Source organism: Rhipicephalus microplus, chromosome 3, assembly GCF_043290135.1.
Source record: "Rhipicephalus microplus isolate Deutch F79 chromosome 3, USDA_Rmic, whole genome shotgun sequence".
In the NCBI taxonomy this organism is placed as follows: Eukaryota; Metazoa; Arthropoda; class Arachnida; order Ixodida; family Ixodidae; genus Rhipicephalus; species Rhipicephalus microplus.
The window spans coordinates 87,649,678-87,670,355 of record NC_134702.1 but is presented as its reverse complement, the minus strand read 5'-3'; the positions used below and the strand labels follow the sequence as shown (position 1 = coordinate 87,670,355).

The 20,678-nt window shown below is 43.0% G+C and overlaps 2 protein-coding genes across 2 annotated transcripts; one reads left to right on the top strand and one right to left on the bottom strand.

The window, feature by feature from the left end:
* Positions 1-3,164: 3,164 nt before the first annotated feature.
* On the top strand, positions 3,165-6,605 carry LOC119172675 (uncharacterized). The gene is made up of 3 exons (XM_075887910.1): positions 3,165-3,185; positions 3,242-3,803; positions 6,565-6,605. The coding sequence occupies exons 1-3, from the start codon at positions 3,165-3,167 to the stop codon at positions 6,603-6,605; spliced, it is 624 nt and encodes a 207-aa protein (XP_075744025.1).
* A 2,197-nt stretch (positions 6,606-8,802) lies between these two features.
* Positions 8,803-14,592, bottom strand: LOC119160502 (uncharacterized). Its single transcript, XM_075888368.1, has 3 exons — positions 14,503-14,592; positions 9,389-10,481; positions 8,803-8,938 (listed from the first exon to the last, which is right to left on the bottom strand). Coding segments are annotated over exons 1-3 (1,098 nt in total). The 5' UTR covers positions 14,506-14,592; the 3' UTR covers positions 8,803-8,936.
* Positions 14,593-20,678: the final 6,086 nt, after the last annotated feature.

Here is a 20,678-nt window from a genome sequence, read left to right as displayed (position 1 = left end):
TAATAAGCCATTGCATTGTGATAGAAAGACAGTCCACATTATGAGTATTTATTTATTGCAATGGCTGAAATTTCTCATGATTATGGACGGTTTCGCTTGCGAAAGTAGAAAATGCTCGTGAAAGCAAAGTTTTAGACTAGGTTCTACTGTATCCTGACAGTTTCTATGAGATATATTTGTACGAGGGCTTATGCCACTCTCTTTTTTTTTCTTTGGTCGTTTTGAGCAGTAAGCTATGTTGTCCAACTTGACCAACTTTTTTATTTTTATTTGAGTTATAAGCACTCTCAAGCCTTAGCCATGTTGAAATCATCTCGCTCGTAAAGAGACCTATCTACCTACTTTATTAGCTTGAATAAAACTTGCTCCTGCAAGTTTGGACGAATACGGAAAGCCTTCAAGCTTATTACTTCCTGATTTTCAAAATATTCTGAAAAACACGCAAACGAATGAACAACGAGAATCGTTCTCAATGCTCCATGGTAGAGTTTTGTTAATTTTCCCCGCTCGTAAAGCGTTAGCGGTCACAGAACACAAGAAAGCCGGATACCTGTTACGATCTCAGCTGTGCGAGAGGGCTGTCCTTCATTCGTTACTACTTACGATTGCTCAATACGTTGTGAATTTCAGAGTTCCTATATAAGGGCCTGGTAACTACACAGGAGCCAGTAGTTGGCTAAGAAGCTCGCTCTAAAGTCGCCATGGTGAGTAGAAAAGCGTACTGCATGTCGATATGTGACTTTCCGCTGCCTCGTTTTAAGGAGCGAAGTGACTACTCTTGTGTTCCATGATTGAGGTGAATTGAAAGTTCCGACAAAAGCAACTTCATTTCAGTAAGTTTAGTTTTAGAATTAACTTCGCTGTAGGAAGCTGCATATGTGACTTTATCTCAAACTAACTACCATACAAAAAATAGCAAGAACCGTTCTTTGAACGGGGCACTCTTTTATATTATCAGCAACTCGTTTTCACGTAATGATCAAAGTGACTCTCTCTAATAGACCGAAACGGACTGTAAGAAGCACTTATATCTAATATTTTTCAAAATCGATGAACATATTAGACAAATGACTTTGCAATTTAAAATTACTTCATGGCGGAACATTTTATAATAGAATGTGGTGCCTTTTAAATCTGTAAAAAAATAACCCTACTGTGTAGGCTTGCTTCAACTAGTACTGTGCTGCCACATAGTCCTGAAAATTTTCATATATAGAAAAAATACGTAAAATATTCAAATTTGTATAATTAAGTGACTGAGGGGCCACAGAACTATACGAAAGACGTCCGCGTTACCTATTATAGCTTACATCTTCGATCAAAGGCAGCGATATTTAGAAAAAGATAAATCTTGTGACGCATCTTTACGGAAACATGTTTTTCTACTCCAAATATTCAAAGTTTTAATTTCGCCCTGATAACTGATTCATTAGGAGCATCATGGAGTAATTAACAGTTTTACCGCAAGGGCGAACCAATGAAATAACTAGGGACATATTGCAATGTTATGAAATGGGAGTCTTGCAGCTAACTTTTAGCATCTAAACTTAGGGAGGTCTACGAAACACTGGTGTAAAGGAACATGGCTGCTAGACAAGCCGTTTTCGTGTGGTCTGTCATGCGAACGGGACAAAAATTCTTAAAGCATATACTACGTACAAAAATATCGTCATCAGCATCATCATCATCAGCCTGACTACGTCCACTGCAGGACAAATGCCTCTCCCATGTCCCGCCAGTTAATCCGGTCCTGTGCTTGCTGCTGCCGATTTATACCCGCAAACTTCTTAATCTCATCTGCCCACCTAACCTTCTGTCCCCCCCTACCTCGCTTCCCTTCACTGGGAATCCAGTTAGTTACCCTTAATGACCAGAGGTTATCCTGTCTACGCGCTACATGCCCGGCCATGTCCATTTCCTCGTCTTTATTTCAACTATGATATCCTTAACCCCCGTTTGTCCTCTAATCCACTCTGCTCTCTTCTTGTCTCTTAAGGTTACACCTACCATTTTTCTTTCCATTTCTCGCTACGTCGTCCTCAATTTAAGCTGAACCCTCTTTGTAAGTCTCCAGGTTTCTGCTCCGTAGCTAAGTACCGGCAAGATACAGCTGTTATATACCTTCCTCTTGAGAAATAGTAGCAATCTATCTGTCATAATTTGCGAGTGCTTGCCGAATCTGCTCCACCCCATTCTTATTCTTCTAGTTACTTCAATCTCGTGGTTCGGCTCAGCGGTTATTACCTGACCTAAGTAGACATAGTCTTTTACAACTTCAAGTGCACTATTACCTATCTTGAAGCGTTGCTCCTTTCCGAGGTTGTTGTACATTACTTTTCTTTTCTGCAGAATAATTTTAAGACCCACTTTTCTGCCCTCCTTGTCTTACTTCGTAATCATGAGTTACTCAGCAATGCAATGTCTTCGGCGAAGCGCAGGTTTCTAAGGTATTCTTCATTAACTCTTATCCCTAACTGTTCCCATTCTAGGCTTTTGAAAACCTCCTGTAAGCACGCGGTAAATAGCATTGGGGAGATTGTGTTCCCCTGCCTTACACCCTTCTTGATTGGTATTCTGTTGCTTTCTTTATGAAGCACTATGGTAGCAGTTGATCCCCTGTAGATTTCTTCCAGAATGTTTATATATACTTCATCTACGCCCTGATTCCACAGTGTCTGCATGACGGCTGATATTTCGTCATGTCTTCATGACGGCTGATACAAAAATATACGAGCCACCTAATCAAGTCTGGCGTGATAGCACGTGTGCCAAGGCTCGCGACAGTGACTTTTCAGCCAAAGTTCGTAGTTGCTGCTCGAGTGCGCCCGAAGAAAGGAAAAGAAGCATATCCTTTCTGGCTGAGAGTCATGGACGGCAGGCCTGGCACGCAGCGAGATGGGAAAGCATGCTTAATTTTTGATACGATGATGGCGGGTTTGTTTCAAAACCCTTTAGCGGTGTTTGTCGGCAGCGCTTAGGCGCTATACCTTCATGCGCGTAGAACGTAGAATATGTAGGGTGTTGTTATTGATTTGGGCTCGATGCGCAAGACGACCGTGACAAACAACGGGGCGAAAGTCCCTGTCGAGCTGCATGCGCAGTAACATAAAGTCGGTGTTCGCAGAAATCTGAAAGTATTGACAACTCGTTATACAGCCTAAGCAATGTCTCCTGGTGGCACAAATGTATTTTCACCAAGTAGCTGTGCTTATAAATATTCATTCTATCAACGTGCTTGCAGATCCGTATCTGCATTGTTCTGGCTCTTGCCACCAGCGCTTTTGCTGGCTTCGTCGGCACCGCCGGCTACACCTACGGCCTTGGCGTGGCTGCCCCAGCTGTGGCTGCCTATCACGCTGCTCCCGCTATCGCCACCGTTGCCCACGCTCCAATTGCCACGGCTGTCGCTGCTCCAGCAATTGCAAGTTACGTGGCTGCTCCAGTTGTGACCACTGCTCCAGCTGTGAGAAAGATTGCCACGACCTACCACACTCCCGCTGTCGCCACTGTCGCCCATGCTCCAGTTATCGCCGCTGCCCCAGCTGTCACTTACGCTGCAGCCCCTGCTGTTGCTGCTGTTCACGCCGCTCCAGCAGTAGCCACTACCACAGTCCACCACGCTCCAGCGGCCACAGTTGCGCACGCAGCGTACCACGCTGCCCCAGTTTATGGCTACGGTATTGGCACCCTCGGCTATGGCGTTGGTCACTATGGTTTCGGCCATGGTCTTCTCGGCTACGGTCTGAACTATGGTTATGGTCTTGGCACTCCGATCCAATATGGTGCTCTCCTCCACAAGAAATGTAAGTATATATGAAATAATGGCTTGAAACATGCAACATTACCCCAATATTTCTTTGCTATTCATCTAACATATCAGAAAAATTGCTCATGGTATTGTCTTCATTCTTCTCTTTTGCAGAATTGTTTCACTCAACAATATAACGACCCTTCACAGATGTGAATATCAATATCACCATGGTTACCTTGTTTACTGGCAAAGAATTATATGCTCCAGGTTTACGTAAATAAAGTGTTCCGACTTTGTGAAGAGCCATCCGGAGATTCTGTTTTTTGTAATAATAGGATGATTTGTAATCTGAGACCAAACAATCCGAGCCCGAGGGCGCTTTCGGTATTTATTAGAAGGAAGACGAATGGGCTGATGGAGATCCACTATGCCTTTGTGTAATCCCTTGCACAACGTTTTTCTTGTTTAGGGCAGCCAAGAGAGGGGTAGCGGAGCTTAAAATGGGGTGCTTGATTCGACAGCGAGAGTGCTGAGTCGAGCTCTCGGGGTACTGAAGTTGAAAAACCCAAAAGTGTTAGAGGTACAGCGTCTCGCGTCAACATAAATGCATCATCAACAGCTGGCTCAAGTTTTGCGCTGGTGCTCGTGTGACCAAGCTCCTTGATCAATTCCCAAGTTTGAGGTTTCTGTAGTACTTGTAAAAAGCCCCGCCATGGTGGTTTAGTGGCTAAGGTACTCGGCTGCTGACCAGCAGGTCGCGGGTTCAAATGGCGGCTCCGGCAGCTTCATTTTCGAAGGAGGCGGAAATGCTTTAGGCCCGTGTGCTCAGATTCGGGTGCACGTTAAAGAACCCCAGAAGGTCGAAATTTCCGGAGTCCTCCACTACTGTGTCTCTCATAATCATATGGTTGTGTTGGGACGTTAAACCCCCCATATCAATCAATAGTACTTGTAAAAAGGGAAGCCTCATAGATCGGAAATCGCAAACAAGTGGCCCGCGGATTTGTCACCAGTGACCTGGCCCACGAAAGATTGCATTCATTCCATTACTCTTTTGTTTTATTTTCTTCGTATGCGCATTGCCTACACGGGCATGAATGACCTCAAGCATTTTTTTTCTCTAAGGCATAACATGCAACTGCATGAAGTTCAAACATACTTTTATAGAACAAGAACTTTACACTTCCTAATCGGTGAGCAGGTTTCAGGTGTTCATGACATTGATATCGATTTGTTTCAGAACACCTCACGTAAAACCTACTTCATGAATAACCCCTATATGAGATACGGGAAAACCCTTTTAAGCGTTGAATGGTGACGCGAAGGTGCAGAGTCGAACGCTGACCACGGAAGCCGCTCTTACATAAAGGTGAAATGATGGCATTCATTTAATTAATTTCTGAACCGCTGCCTCTATTTCTGGCTGGTGGATTGTCACCTGGCGGTGCCCTCCGACGAGCATGAGCCGTAACATCACATCTTACGAAGTACATGCAGGGTGCACATGTTCGTACTCGCCTCTCTTCTTTTTCTTCCAAATCCCCTCCCATGACGTCGTTGGTGCTTTACTTAAGCAGCGAGCATTTTTTTGCGGCCGGTGCTGTTCGTAGTACGTAGTGGATTCAGAACACGCAGTGGTACAGTGGTGGCGCGTGTCCACGGCGGGCCACTAAACGTGGCTGCTAGTGAAAACGCAGTAAATCCGTTATTTTTCTCTAGTTTGGGCCTTATGTGAGAGTTGTATTTTGATTTTAGCTTCCAATCTTTCAAACGGGCTAAAAGTCCTGGCGTAAATCATTTCCTCACTATTCCTTAATGTCGGAAAAAGGCAACACCAAGTTTATGCGACGAAAATAAAGAGATTTCTTGATGTAACCGATTCTACATTTGTCCAAGTTAATTTAAACGGATAATGGAAATAGGTCAGCACTGAATCGAAGTGTGGAAATCAATTACAGCAGCCTAATTAATGGGTGGCATTCGTGAAATTTTAGTGGTGAACACAATGCTGTTCACTTTCAGCGTCACTTTAAACTTACCGCACGATGCAATGCAAAAACACAATAAACGAAACGCATGACGACGACCACAAGCGGTGGAATTTCATTAACCCTCATTGAAAAATTGCAACTATGGTTATACTTGCAATACATAGGTACCCGGAATTCCAACCTGGGTGCTCACGTTCCAAAGGTCAGAGTTTTAGCTACTCGACGGTAGTGGCGCACCAGCAGAACAAGCATTTTTGGGAACCACGTGATTTTGTCGCTACAGGGCACAGAACGAGAAAGAGATCGAGCCATATGATTGCACAACTATTGGGGAGAGAAGGCGAAAATTGTAGAGAGGAAGAGAAAAATAGATAAAGAAATGAGAAGACAAGAAACATAATAAGTGTGACAAAGGTTATAAAAAGCTGATTGTACTGCAAAAAAGAGCCCTACGAGCACTTTAGGATTATCGTAGATCTTTACACAATTTTACAACGCAGCCTGTTGATGCAACGTAATAAACAAAGCAGGACACATTATATCACGGATGCACCCAGCAACCCACGTTACAGCTTTCGGTAACGCCATTTAAAAAACACCAAAAACTAAGAACGAATTCTGGGAAACAGTCACAAAGTTACCAAGCACCTTCACTACTCTATAGAATACACTCTATACTCTATAGAATATAGAATTCACGATGAGCTTATGAAAACGTCGAATGAATCATTCAAAAAATTACTCATTTCACATAATATTAAGTTTGTCTGACAAAGCTGCTGTGTGTATTTTGAATTTCCGTGTCTTAATTGCAATTTTTAGTTGTTGGCTGGGGCAAAATGAACTATCAGCGTATTATGTAACATTTGTTTTTTTTTTGCAGACATGACGTGTTTATGCTCGCTTTTCTACTTCATTGTACACATGTCTCTTATTTTCGTGACTATTCAGTGGAATATGTCCGTACAGTGTATTTTGTATTGACTTGTTCTACGTCTGGCCTGCGTGCCGAACTGTCGTAGGAGCAGGAGGCTTTGTCAAGCCTAAGGGCTTTTAGCCTCTACTTCCTTTCTGTTATAAACAGAAAAAATAAAGTTCAATTCAACCAGACAATTTTATGAAGGTTGGCAAAAAAGGGAGCCGGGAGACAGAGAAGGAAAACATGGTCTAGCTGTGTATGTATAGCGTAGTAGAGCAGGGGGTTATGACTGAGAATTGAGCGTGAAGAGGAAGAAGAGGGCTAAGCTTACGATAGCGACGTGTAGTATTGTACAGCAAGGAACACAAAAAGATGTGAATGTAAGGGGAGAAGAGAGAGAAAAAGAACGCCGCCAGCTTTTCTATTTAAAATATAGATGGCGCGAACCTACGGCACAGTCACACACAGAGGCACCAAACACGAAAGCACAAGAAAGGCAGCACGCGAAGTGTTAAAGGCGTTCTTCATAGCAAAGAATAAGCACCGATATGTAAGCGCACTTTCTTTATCTTTATTTCCTGGTGAAATTATATTTATTGACTCTAGGCTGTAAGTTAGAAATAAAAAAGGCCAAACGAAAATGTACGTCTTGACAACATGTTCTGCTCGCTTCTATGATATTTCTGCAAAGCATTCCTAGCATTCCTGCGATGAATAAACAGCTGGAAGTGAGCGCTGTTTATTTTTGGCGCCTGGATGTGTGCGTGTGTGAACGTTCCTGTGCTTGGGCTCTAAATACGTTTTTAAAAATGAGCGGCCAACTAGCCCAAGAAGTCTATTGACGAGTTCCTTTATTTGTTTATTGTTCCCAACCCTACTGTCCCGTTTATTTTTTACTTTTCACTAGCCACGAAATAGTGATTAGAGCTCATGTTCAGCGTCCAATCAGCGCCGATTTTTTTGCTGCAACACTGTTTTATCTTACGATCCTGTCCCTATGCCAATGGAATGACCTGAGCAACGTACTATTCTTGTATATAATCTTGTATGCCACGTTCAGACAAACACAAATCACTGGTCAACAAAGAGTGGCAAATACTCACCTATGCTCGCTAGTGAGTAATGCTTTCTGAGGCTAAAGCTTTAGACGTTTCGTTAAACGCATACATATATAGCTGGAATTCCACGAAGTCAGAGGCTTTCGTAGATAAAAATCACCGCGCGATGAAGTCGTACATTGTCAATATTTTTGACATCCTCATGACGTAACTTGAATGCCATGCAATACACTGTAACATGATGACGTCATGTGATGTATTTGAAGCTTGGTCAAAGCAAGGTGTACTCAAGGTGGCCCGACCATGGAGGTATAGTGGAAAAACATGTAAGGGGCAAAAAGCTTTCGGGGGGCACCGGGCAGGATCAGCATTATGCACTACGAAGAATGAAAAGGTAAAACGTTTTTCGCATTCCAGTCGTCTTAGTTGAATGCGTAGGGTAACCTAGGAGCTTTTATGGTAATGCTTATCGCTATTTTTTACATAGGCTACTTTTAGTTCCCTGGTGAATTTTTCGAACCCCACTGGTTTCAACAGCTCATGGGTGTCTCAAGCTATTTGCACAAAAATCTCTGTTTTGAGTTTTAGCACATGATTAGAAGTCCATTGCCTGCGTAGCTTTTGTTGTTGTTGTTTTCTTCGTGCATTTGTGTTTAGGCTTCTTCGATTTGATAGACGCTTTGTGATGTAACTGTAAAGATATGTCCTCCACATGTAGGTGAAAAGATTATGTGTCTTTGAAAAAGAGATGTCTTTAGATCAGCATTTGTACAGGAGCCTCAGCTGTTTTAGGCAATGACCACAATATATAGAGTATCGGCTACTATGAGTCCTACTATTATACTATTGAACCCAAGCAAGAACAGAATTATTGACACAAAGACAGTAACCTTGAAAATGAAAAAAAAATTTCCAGAATAAAATGTAAGTGGTCCTGCGTCATTCTTGCTTTTTTGTTTTCAATTGGAAAATCGGAGAAGGGGATTAACGACATATATTTGAAAAGAGGGTAAATTGTATCAGTTCTATACCGCCCTCTTCGTTGACACCACTCATAATCAAATTTTGCTCTAAAAAGTTTTGGGGAGGTATTGAAGTGCATTTATTTCATCAGAGGTAGACCTACGTCGTCGAACCAGTGGCGTTGTCAGCAGTGAGAAATAAATAAGGGCTTGATGATTTGAATGGTTCTTCGTTGTCAGGTGAATGATCGAGATTTCTGAAAAGAAAACGTCAAAATAAATAAATATTATGTCGAAATTTTCTTACAATGAAGACCTGATTTCAAAATCGCCAACATTTACTAAATGTGCGAAAAAAACGTGAAAATAAATTATTACCAGGTAACAATTTCCTTCCAATGACTACAGTGGTTCTAAATACCACACAACACTCACCTGATATGTATAAATCTCTTAATCTTTTAACCAAACCCATAGCGGTCAGAGAAATAGAATGATTTGCCATCATGTGACCACTAAGCCCCACAAATATCTTGTTCATGGTAAACGACGATAAAAACTAGACTCTAAAAACTCTAATATCTTGCCTTCAGCGTAGTGTAAGTATGCTCCACAATTCAGCACGCGTTGACTTTGTTTACTAGTTATTCCTCAACATCAGTTTTAAATAGGTTGACTGTTTTGTTGTGATAAAAAATTGTACGTACACTTCTTCTTGCGCACCAGAGCGTTGTATTCGAGTGGAGTGCCCAGACCGTAGCCGTAGTTGAGTCCGTAGCCGATTAGACCACGGCCATACTCGTAGCTACCAACACCATAACCAAGATCGGGAATGCCGTAGCCGTAGTAGGCGGGGGCAAAGACTGGAGGGCCTTGAGACAAGCTAGGATAAATTAAAACTGGGACAGGTTGCCCATTGGAGACACCTGGAGCAGCAAAGGGGGAAGCATAGACTGGCTCAACCAAAGGTTTCCCATGTGGGCCAGTACCGGCAAGCCGAGCGCCGATAACGTTGCTAGGAGCTTCAGTAGAGGTGGGTGGAGTATGCGAAGCACTTGCAAGTCCAAGAGCAGTGGTGGGGCTTGGAGTAAACTTGCTCACTGGTGAGGATCCAGTGAGACCAGAAGTATGGGTGCGGGCTGCCGCCGCAGCAGCCGCAGCCGCCGCAGCCGCTGGAGAAGTGGCGTAGCTGGTACGCGTGTCAAATTGCGCTACAGCTGGGGAATGGGCGTAGCTGGTATCAAAGTTCACCCCAGCTGGTGTGTTGGCATGGCTGGTGTCATACCTTGGTACAGACGCACCGTTGTCGTAGCTTGCTACGGCTGGGGCACCGGCGTAGCCACCATCAAACCTCGTCCCAGCCGGGGTAGCGGCATAGCCGGGAAAAGGCGCTGGAGGGACTACACCATAAGGTGAGGCAGGGTAGCCCCCAAAGAAGTCTGGCAAGCCTTGATCAGGGGCGTAGCCATTAACTGGCGTAGCGAATGTGCCGATAATTGGATGCCCGCCGTGGGCGCTTGCAGCCCTGGGGCCAGCTGAAGCACTGTTGTATGTTGAGGTGCCATTTTCGGCAGCTTGGGATGAACCATAGAGAGCTGTGACTTTTGCGGCAGCTGAAGAAGCAGGCCCACTAGGCGCAGTGGCGTAATTGGCTGAATACTTGCCGGTTCCAAGACGACCGGAGCTGTATGCGGGAGCTGAAGAAGCACGCGAAACACCAGAACTTGATTCGTAGTCTACACTGCCGATTGGGCCAGCGAGAGCTGACTTCACAAGGAGCAGAACAGTGAAAAGGCGGATCTGTAAAAGACGAGAAATTGATTTATGTGCATTCAAACTCAGTGATTTTACAACTCTGTGGTTGTATATTAAAATCGAGCACTGGTGAGTTCCCCTCGTGATTAGACAAGCTGCAGCTATATCCCCCCGTAACACTTGGGAAAAAGTAAAGAACAATCACAGTAGCCAAAAAGATAGCGAGTTTTCAGCCTGCTTCTGTGGCGGCATTGCATACGCAAGAATGCCATGTTCTAAGTCATTAGCTTACGCAAGATTTCTGCGCATGGGCACTATGAGAAACTTAGTGCCATTGCGCGTGCAACGCAATTACAAACTAAATTCATGCAGTCGTAAAGCCGGCTGTTTGTTTGTGTGACCAACAGCTCCTCTAATGGTGAGAAAAATCGCGTTTGTTTTCGGTTCACGTTTTTCAGCAAGCACAATAAAGAGAAACGCAGGGATGCAATGAAGATTGGTTTTACTTGTTAAACGCTACGTAATGGCGTAGAGAGAAATACAGAGAAAATATTTGTAGTATTTAGCGCAGGAAACTATACATAAGCAGAGAGAAATTAAAAAGGTTCAAAAACAGTTTGAGTATTGGTGAGCACTGAATATTTAAATAAAAGGTTTGATGCCTTACCATTTGAGGTATGACAATGCTAATTCTCTCGGCCACGTCAGACACCAGGTTTATACGCACATTCAGTGCGTGTAAATCTGTACGCACGTTCTATGCATCTAAACCTGGTTGCCTTGGCAAGCACCACTCGTTGCCTAGGCTGCTAGTTGGTAACATTGCCAGCATTCATCTAGTTGTGCGCGAACTGCTCTAGAGCTGGCATCTGACCAATAAACCCTTGCAAGTTATTACCAGGCGTGCCTGGACAAGACCTTCGCAATAAAATAAAAATCCAGTAGAAAAAAAAAAGGCCAAAAGCTCGTTTTCTTTGGTGGACACCGCCTCTTGAAGCTAACAGAAAGCGAAGCTAAAGAAGGGATAGGAGAAAAGTTGATTGATATGTGGGGTTTAACGTCCCAAAACCACTATATGATTATGAGAGACACCGTAGTGGAGGGCTCCGGAAATTTAGACCACCTGGGGTTCTTTAACGTGCACCCAAATCTGAGCACACGGGCCTACAACATTTCCGCCTCCATCGGAAATGCAGCCGCCGCAGCCGGGATCCGAACCCGCGCAGGAGAAAAGTTCGTACTGTTAACATTATTGTAGTAGGCATGACATATATAGAAATAAATTTATGCGGACACAAAAGCAAGACTGGTATATAATGTTTCGTGGAGACATTAGGCAAAATCTACTAATACCCTGATTACAAGCCTTAACAGAACAACGATCGTAAGTAGTAGGTAATCGAAGCCAAAACCGAGGAACTGTGTCTGCATGGTTTACGCCTGGTGTGACAGTAAAAAAAAATACGACTTAAAAGGCAGCAGCTGGTCGTCGAGCTGGGAGTGACCTAGATCTCCTAGCAAAGTGTGCAGGATACTTCCTGAAATGCTTGTAAATATCTACTTTTCAGTTTTCGCACACGCAAGGTTGGAAATACGTTATTTACTGAACAGTGAAGGAAACGTTACCATCCGATTGAGAATAAACGCATGGCCATATGGTATCAGTATGGTTGCTTGGGGACAAGTACAATTAAAATGGAAGGACCTGGTAAGATGTTTATAAAAACTGTGTGATTACGAGCTGCACAAAAAAGTATCTCATAAATAGAGTAATCACCACATTTGACTGGACCGGAAATACTTAGGACCACGGTTTCCTTGTTCTCAGAGACCATGTCGCATGCTCGACTATCACACTATTGCTGAGACAAGTACTTAAAGCAGCTCGAAGCAGCCACTGCTGTTACAGCAGTGACTATTTGAGTGATACACTAAAAAAAGCTTTAAAAGCATGGTATACATGAAAAACAATCAGTCAATACTCTGTTGAGTGAACGTAAACAACCGTTCACAAACGAAACAGCAGAGGCCACCTTGTTGAAAAGATGATGATAAATACACGTCACCTACATCAAAAAGGTATTTCTGCCGCGAAACTCTCGCCTTGAAAATACGCCTGTTTTAAGAGACAACAAAACAGTGCACCCATATGCTATATGAAAGATTACAACTAAATGCTTGTGGCGTCTCGCAAAGCATTGAAAAGAGCGTGTGTAGACAACATGAACATGGCGTGTTCATAATGCAGTCAATTCTGAAGCAGCCACCATCTTCGGTGCTTTGTGTTCAAAGACTTCCTAAAAGGGCAACTTCAATTCGGAATTTATATTACCGTGTATTTGTATAGCTACGAAACAGTTGTGAGTGTTCTGCCGAAGAAGAAAGAAAGAAAATAAACGGCTATCTGCAACACCTTCTCTTTCCACCGTACAAGCCTTGGTTTTTCTCTCATTAGCGCATGCAATTAGAAATATCTACAAATCAGATAACTAGAGACCAAGACCTCAGTAAAGTAAACGCACATATATCATCATTGAGCATTGACATTCAACACACACCCACACAAGCACACACACACAAACACACACACACACACACGCACGCACACAAACACACGCACGCACACGCACACACACACACACACGCACACACGCACGCACACACACACACACACACACACACACACACACACACACGCCCAAACGTGCGAGCGCTCTGTGAGCGTGAACCCTCAAAACAATCATACACATATACGCTCGCAAGAAAGTACCAAGCACTCATGCATGCAAGAAAATGAACACCCAAAATGAAAACCGACACCCTTCACGCATGAGCACACATACCCACACATGAAATCGCATGCACATTGACGAAAGAGTCTTTTTCCAGTTCGTCGGATGATGATTTTGCAAGAAATAATTGCCTAAACAGAACTGTTAAATTGTATATAGAAGTGTTTAGGATAATGAGGAGTGGGCTTCGGCAGCCTACTGTTTGCTTACTACACAGACTTTCGAGGCCCGCTGATGCCAGAATCAATCGTGCCTTCATAACAGTTTTTGTCCCTCTGTGGACAGTGCATTCGCCGCTCACATGCGTGTGTCGACGAGCCTTCATGCATTTGGCGGCAGAAACGACGGACCGAAGAGAGCTTATCGTGAGAGCTTGATTTAAATAGTCAATTTGCAGAGCAAAGAAAAGTTATACCTTACGTTGATAGTGATAATGTGTGATCGCATGAGTCATGCGGGCAGGCGTATTACAACCACAATAAAGTACCAGCTGATTCACCTAGTCTATACAATAGTCTGAATTATGCGTCAATTAAAAGTCCAACTAATTATATATCTACATTGTTTGCAGGCTCGAAAACGTGGTCATGCTTGATTTCTGGTTTTATCATGCGCATCGTCAACTTCTTTCACCTTCATCGCAACTGATGGGATTGTCTCTTCGCGCCAGCTTTGAAACACACCTGCATTACATTGCTGCATCACAATGCTTCTGAAAAGTATGGAATAGTCACATGTACTTCAACGTAAATCCTCTCAGACTTTTCTTCGTGTGAGGCTGCCCACTTGCTGGAGTAGCGTGCCAATAATGGAAGCCCCTACTTGACAGTTGACGCTGTGCCCCGAACTCTCTCAACAACGCTTGCATGTTAGCACTGCATGGTGCCACGCCAAGCTTGCTTGGTTGCGCTCCGGTTTGGTGAAGCCTCACCTCGACAAGTGGCCCGTCACGAACAGAAGGACAAACGTCTAATAAGTTTAAACGCAACTTAATCGCTGCACCACCAGCGAAACTGGTATAGTTTATTGGCGGCTGTGCCATGCCATCTTACGCTCTGCTGAAGCGGAACAGCTACAAGTGGAAATTCATTAGTATCGTTCTTGTGCTTCCACTGTGTTATTTCTAAATTTAGCAGTGGTATATATATATATATATATATATATATATATATATATATATATATATATATATATATATATATATATTGAATTCAGTTTCATCCATGATTCTAGCAGGCACCCTCTCTTACTTAGTCATCCGTATCAGTACTTACCATTTTGAATTTCGAGCACTTGATCGTTGGTTCAGTTGCACACGCGTTAGAGGCAGACCGCCCTTTATATACAGGGCATAGACTGCGCCAGAATAGACGCGCCTCGTGGTTTGAGATCACGACGACCCGATAGTATATATAAGACTTTACATAAATGAAAGAGAGAAAGGAAGTGGTGGGACAAGTGGTATCACGTAACGTTACGGGATGTGAACGCTAATGAGAGTACTCCTGCTGCCAACGGGGAGGGAGATGGGCTATCCTCTTCCGCCCTGAATCAAGCAGACATTCTTGAGACCCCTTATAACAAAGAAGTGTACTTTCCTCCTTCGAGGGTGGAGCTGCAGAATTAGAATGCAATGGTGCGACATCTGGTTTTTTCTGCTCCTACGACTGCTGAGATTTCCTTAGAAATGGAAGTGGTACTTCGATAACAAAAATGCGACTTGAATTTCAATATCAGGGGCGTAATTCAGCAGGGGAGAACGTTTCAGAGAATATGCACCACTTGGTAATAAGCAAGGAATCGAGAAACCGTAGCATTCTCTGAGCCGTTGCGGCATACATTTCATAAAACTGCTTTATGCGAGAGCAAGTCAAAAAGAACATAAATAGCAGAACGTAGCGTGATACATTATCTTCTCATTGTTATTTATGTCGTCAGAAGTCGAAAATACCTTGCTTGTTTTACAGCAACAAGTTGCCGCCCTTGGAGTTTTAACCAAGGACTGATGTATTGGAGAGACATGGCCCACCTTAATTTGAAAAGAAATGCCGTATCACCCATTTTGTTCTCAAAGACAGTTTCTAAGTTGGATACATAGCATATTCAATGAAATGTCAAAATAATGACGTATACTGTACCGCATAAAGTGGAGCTCTTATTAGTGTCTTCATAGAAGCACAGGAAATCTAATGACATCCGCGTAAAACCAAATCCCATGGCTGAACGCTAGACCCAAACGAGTGGAAGCTTGTGAATTCCACAATCAGTTTCACTGGAAGCACAAATGCTAAATGTGTGGTGTTTTAAATGTCAGAGTACCAATACGAGTAGGGACCACGCCGTAGTAGGGGTTCGAGATTCACGTTGCTTGAAGATTTCTTATTAGGAACCTAAGTATAAATATGTGGCCATTGCTACATTCTAAATATTACCGCTGTGGCCGCAAACCAAGTCAGTGTCATGAAGCTCACCAGCGTAAAGGCTTACCTCGCTCGTGACCACTTACCTCGCTCGATGACCTGTGAAGCTGCAATGGAGATTCAGTTGCGCTTCCACGCCATTAACCACAGAGCTCAAATAATGCCGTATTTAATTAGCCCATTGCCATAAAATATATAGTTTTATCTATAAACGAAAGTCTAAATCATTGTAACTGAACCATGTATACAAAACGCGTCAATGAAGCGCGTCTTCATGGAACTGAAAGCCTGCTTCCAGTCTTCCTTGTCATACTGCTATTTTCGCCAAACACAGAGAATGACACAATGAGGACTGAGCTTAAACTGTTGCATGGGTACACCCCACTCTTTCCACAACAGACAGCGTCCGTGACCTTCCTCCTTTAAACCCGGCCTGCTTATCAGAGTCGGCATCGAAAGTAGCGTCTGCAGCACTTAAAGCTGCTTAGGGATTCTGAGCAGCAACATCTTGCCGTTCACTTTCAGCTCCGATAACATACAAAGCATAATGTTGCGATAGCCACTTCCTGATTTAGACCTTGAATCTTTTTAGGTCGACTGCCACTGGCGAAACTTTATTATCACTAAACATACACCCAGACTTTTCAATGTAATTCTACCATGAGCGTTCTAAGAAGTTATCCAGAGCCGGTGCGCTATGGTGGATATACCGAGCTTGGCAAAAACTCGGAATCTTTCCGAGCTTTGGCGTCACCTCCATTTGCACGAGCCAACAGTGCGAAAAAAAATCAAATCCGCCATTAACCACGCTGCGTTTCATCGGTTACGATAGAACCCAGCATCGCGTCAAAGATGGCCGAGAAACTATATGGTGTTTCCAAACCAGAGGCATCTTCTTGGATTTATTTGTCGTTCCAATGAGTGCAAAAGGGCAGTCATGCGATAAAAGTGTCAGAAGCTTTTCCTGGTGGTATTTTTTTAAGGCAGGAGCTCTTTAAGCTTGTTCTGGAGCTTTTAATGACTGCACTAAGTCTGCTTTAAAATAATCAGCACGGTAGTCCCTTGGATTCGTTCTAGCTGACTGTTTCACAGCATCGCGTCCACAGCTAAAGCTGAGGCGACGTGTTAGTTATCATGATTACCCTGCACATTGTCGCACGCTGTTCGGCTGGTGTGCTTTTCTTGTCGCCTTCATCGTCCGCTAGCCCCTGAACCCATGCAGCCGGCTAATTAGCTATATGGCTGGGAGGTATGCTTGGCTAGTGAGGCCAGAACATGCTATGCCCAAAGTACTTAGGCGAAGCCAGGATAAGGATGAGGTAATTGTGCCATATCTTAGCTAGAGTATGGTAATGAAGTGATGTGAATCTACAACAATTCTAACTGAAGCATGCAAGTTCACGCACTAGTGAATTCATGCTAATTACTGGGGTGTTAATAAGGAGCCCCAAGTAAAACCTTGCTAAGTTCAGCTTACTAACGTGATTACCATTTGGATAATGCTAAAAACAATTACGTTGATTAGTTTTAGACTAATGATGGCTTTGCTAACTAAACCTGATTTAATTATTGTGATTTTAGTGGCAACCTCATCAATTAGGACAACACTGTTTAGTGTTATGCTCATGAAGCGTTAGATAGTTATAATAATCATAATTAAAACACAGCTGATGCTTCCTTCACTACGAAGTGGACGAAGCAGATGAGTAGACAACCGAATGAAAATATGGAAGAAGCTAGGTTATCACAAGCTCGTTTATGTATCCAGCCTTGCATATTACTGCGATACGACCCGGTTATTTCATATGCAAAGGAGTTGCTAATTAGCGTCCACCGCCCCAAACGCTTGGTAGTGCCGCAGTCACCATGGCAGTCACGACTTGAATTAGGCTCTTCGCAGAATGAACAACTTTGTGTCCGAGTTAACGCGCCAATCAATCCAATTGAGAGACACCCGCGGCGAAGATTGGGTACGCCCACCACTTTCGCTCTTGTCGAGGAGCAGTGCCCATGCCCCAAGGCCAGGGAGTGGCACGATTTATCTATCAGCTTTATATCCCGCTAAGTATGCAAGTTAAAGTTATATCATGACGTGGCTGCTACGTATCGCATTCGATTTCCCCGCAATCACGACAGATCCACTCACAGCCACGTTGCCGCCATTATGCGAGCGCCCCTGGTAAGAACCTGTCCTTATACATATGTACAATATTTAATAAAAAGCAGAAAAGTGCTATGTATGCACCCTTGCTGCCTTTGGGAGTTTATATGGTTATGCTGCAGTTGGAACGAAAGAACTTGGCCGAAAGAGAACAAACGCCCACGAGCATGACCATGGATGCCACCTAATGAGCTGGCGAAGAGATAGAGTGACAATACAGCTGAAGGTCCTGCACTGCTGAAATAATGACTGAGTGGCGGTGCTGACGTGTGCGCGCGGGGGGTTTCTTTGATAACCAGCACAAATGCCTAACACGCGTTTCTGACTTGACGCACGTTCTTGTAGTCACTCAGCGCGGCGATCACGCGCTCCGCACTGTGTTCGTGCCATGGACACCGCAGATTGAGCTCGAAGCATCTCGTGTTGCCGAGAAGCTCGGACTAGCCTGCATAACACCGAAAATTACAATTACAGATGTTGAAAATTACACTTATATAATTCTGAATAAACCAATATAAGCAGATCAAAACCACTAAAAAGTACTGCAAAAAATGGCTTGTTTCGTGTGGTGAACTTAAGTTTATTTTTGCAATGTACTTTTATTGTTTAGGGCTGGAACGGCAAATAGAGATGTTTCAAATGTCTATACTCGGGGATGCTCTATCTTACACCACAAAGCTTTGGTAAGTGAAGCAGTGCATTGCGATACATTTCATTTCCCACTTTCTTTATAAATCACCGGAGGGATCGCACGCTTCAAAGCAGTCGGCGAATTTCTTCGCGAAACAAATCATTTCAGTTTCGGAGACGTGCACGACGTGGAAAGAAAGAAACAAATTCATTGAGAGCACCTCACCTACAAACAAGAACCGTAACGGACTTGCTAACCATTGTTGCAGTACGTTTAAAAGAACATGCATGATTAAAAGACAACAGTGAAAAAGCAAGATACCCTATATATCATATATTATTATTAACGAAGACGTAACGTTCCAAAATGGGGCGGCAGCGAATCGATGGACCTAAAACATTTTCCATAAATTAGTATTATGACGTTGTAGTCACGACCATGGTTTCTGAAAGAGAAAAAACAAAGTGGTAAAAATAGGTTTTGATTTAGTAGCCGCACTTTGGTTCATTTGCATTGAGAAATCTTTCCTCTTGGTGACAAGCGTTTGGGGACATTTTCGGTAAGGTGCAGTTTAACGATCGCATGACGTCTCTGTTTACTGAAATCGCGTTGTATGAAAACTAAATGTCTCTGTCTTAGCATTAAGAAAAATTCACTAGCTTTCATTTGGTGTCGCCTTCTGGTCGATGCAGTGATAATCGCTTTGGAGAATGGTGCAATTAGTAGTTCTAAACATTTTTTGGCCTTCCATTAACATGGAAATTCGAGTCGTATACATCAGTCAACAAGATTGCAGGACATCCTTACGCAGTGAAAATTATTCGTTTCTTCCATGGGAGGAAAGCTGCTAGTGTGTTACTCAGCTGCAATTTGGGAGAAAGGCGACCGAAGAACTTCAGTTTCTAAAACAGTTAGTGCTATCACCAGCTGACAAATTAATTTCTGGTTAAGCCACGCGTTACGATTATATTGGCCTCAACATTTTGGTGTATTTGGCACTTAGTATCTCCAGCATTTGCATATTTTCTAGTTATCGGCCTATTTTTAACATTAACCGAATACCTCGTATAGTGAATTCATTACCTCAGACTGAATGAATTATCATGAAAGCTTGCGATAAGCAACCTAATCAAGTGAGGTTGGTCTTGCCACACGTTCTGATGAAATAATAATTGGGCTCGTGACGGAGCCCGCGGGAAACCAAAAGACGTCGTTGAGAACAGTTATTAGGTGGTTCTAGAAAAATTACAAGTGCGATATTTGTGTCATTTGGTGGTCCTACTTGAGCTTATAATGCAGGTACCCTATTATTCGGAGAGACATGCTGACTGCTTCAATATCCATACATAATACTCAGTGCTTTGTTAATGATCAGAATCAACCCTAGTTCATCGTCATCGTCACGTACATCCCAGACTTGAAATCAATACCACACACCACCCTGTCGTTTTTAAATAGATATACAATGTAGGAAGTATTTTGCCACTATCGGCAAACACTATAGCAATAACGTGCCACATGTCTCAATTGTTTACTTGGTTTCCAAGTTTCTATTTGTCCGCCTTTCAATATATGTTACCACCGCTTCACACTTTGTAGGATCATACACAACATCAGGAACGTTCTGAAAGAATCATTCGGGTTTTAATTGCTCTACGCAATCAGACAATATTGTCACGAATGACTGGGCTAGTTAGTATTGGTTATTCTTTTAGCTGAATATTGAGCGCTTATGTTATGGGAATCTTATTGTCTCTGTGCACGCCCTTAGTCTGTTAAAAGATGAATCAATATTGTCATTTTTACAAAAGCATGCCACTTATTACCACGTAATAAAAATAATTGAAGTGTAAGCCAAGTATAGAATAAAATATAGCAATATGAAAAATGAAGGTATGTGACTGAAATCATAAATTATAAATGGTTTTATTTTCCAATCAATCTGGTGGGGGTGCCTCAGGGGAAAAGCTGTACTTAGAGCTTTATTGTGCCTTAAGGCCCCCACAAGGCGTCAGTAACGCTAAACAGCAGCATTCATACACAGCCTCAGTATATATCCAAAGTCACATCATACACAATGTATTACCTGACTCCAACGCATATCTGAATGACTACACTCATATATGCATGAATACAGCAACAAGTTACGCAGAGTGGTTGGCTGTCCAATGTAAGTTAGTGTGAAATGAAATAACTTACCAGGGAGACTGAAGAGCTGCTTTTTTGTAGACTAATGAT

What these genes read in the sequence shown, in the direction of transcription:
- LOC119172675 (XM_075887910.1), top strand. Translation starts at nt 3,165, where the DNA reads ATGTCTCCTGGTGGCACAAAT. An exon ending in TGTCTCCTGGTGGCACAAAT is followed by an intron (nt 3,186 to 3,241) that starts GTATTTTCACCA and finishes ACGTGCTTGCAG; the next exon opens with ATCCGTATCTGCATTGTTCT. An exon ending in TGCTCTCCTCCACAAGAAAT is followed by an intron (nt 3,804 to 6,564) that starts GTAAGTATATAT and finishes TGCAATTTTTAG; the next exon opens with TTGTTGGCTGGGGCAAAATG.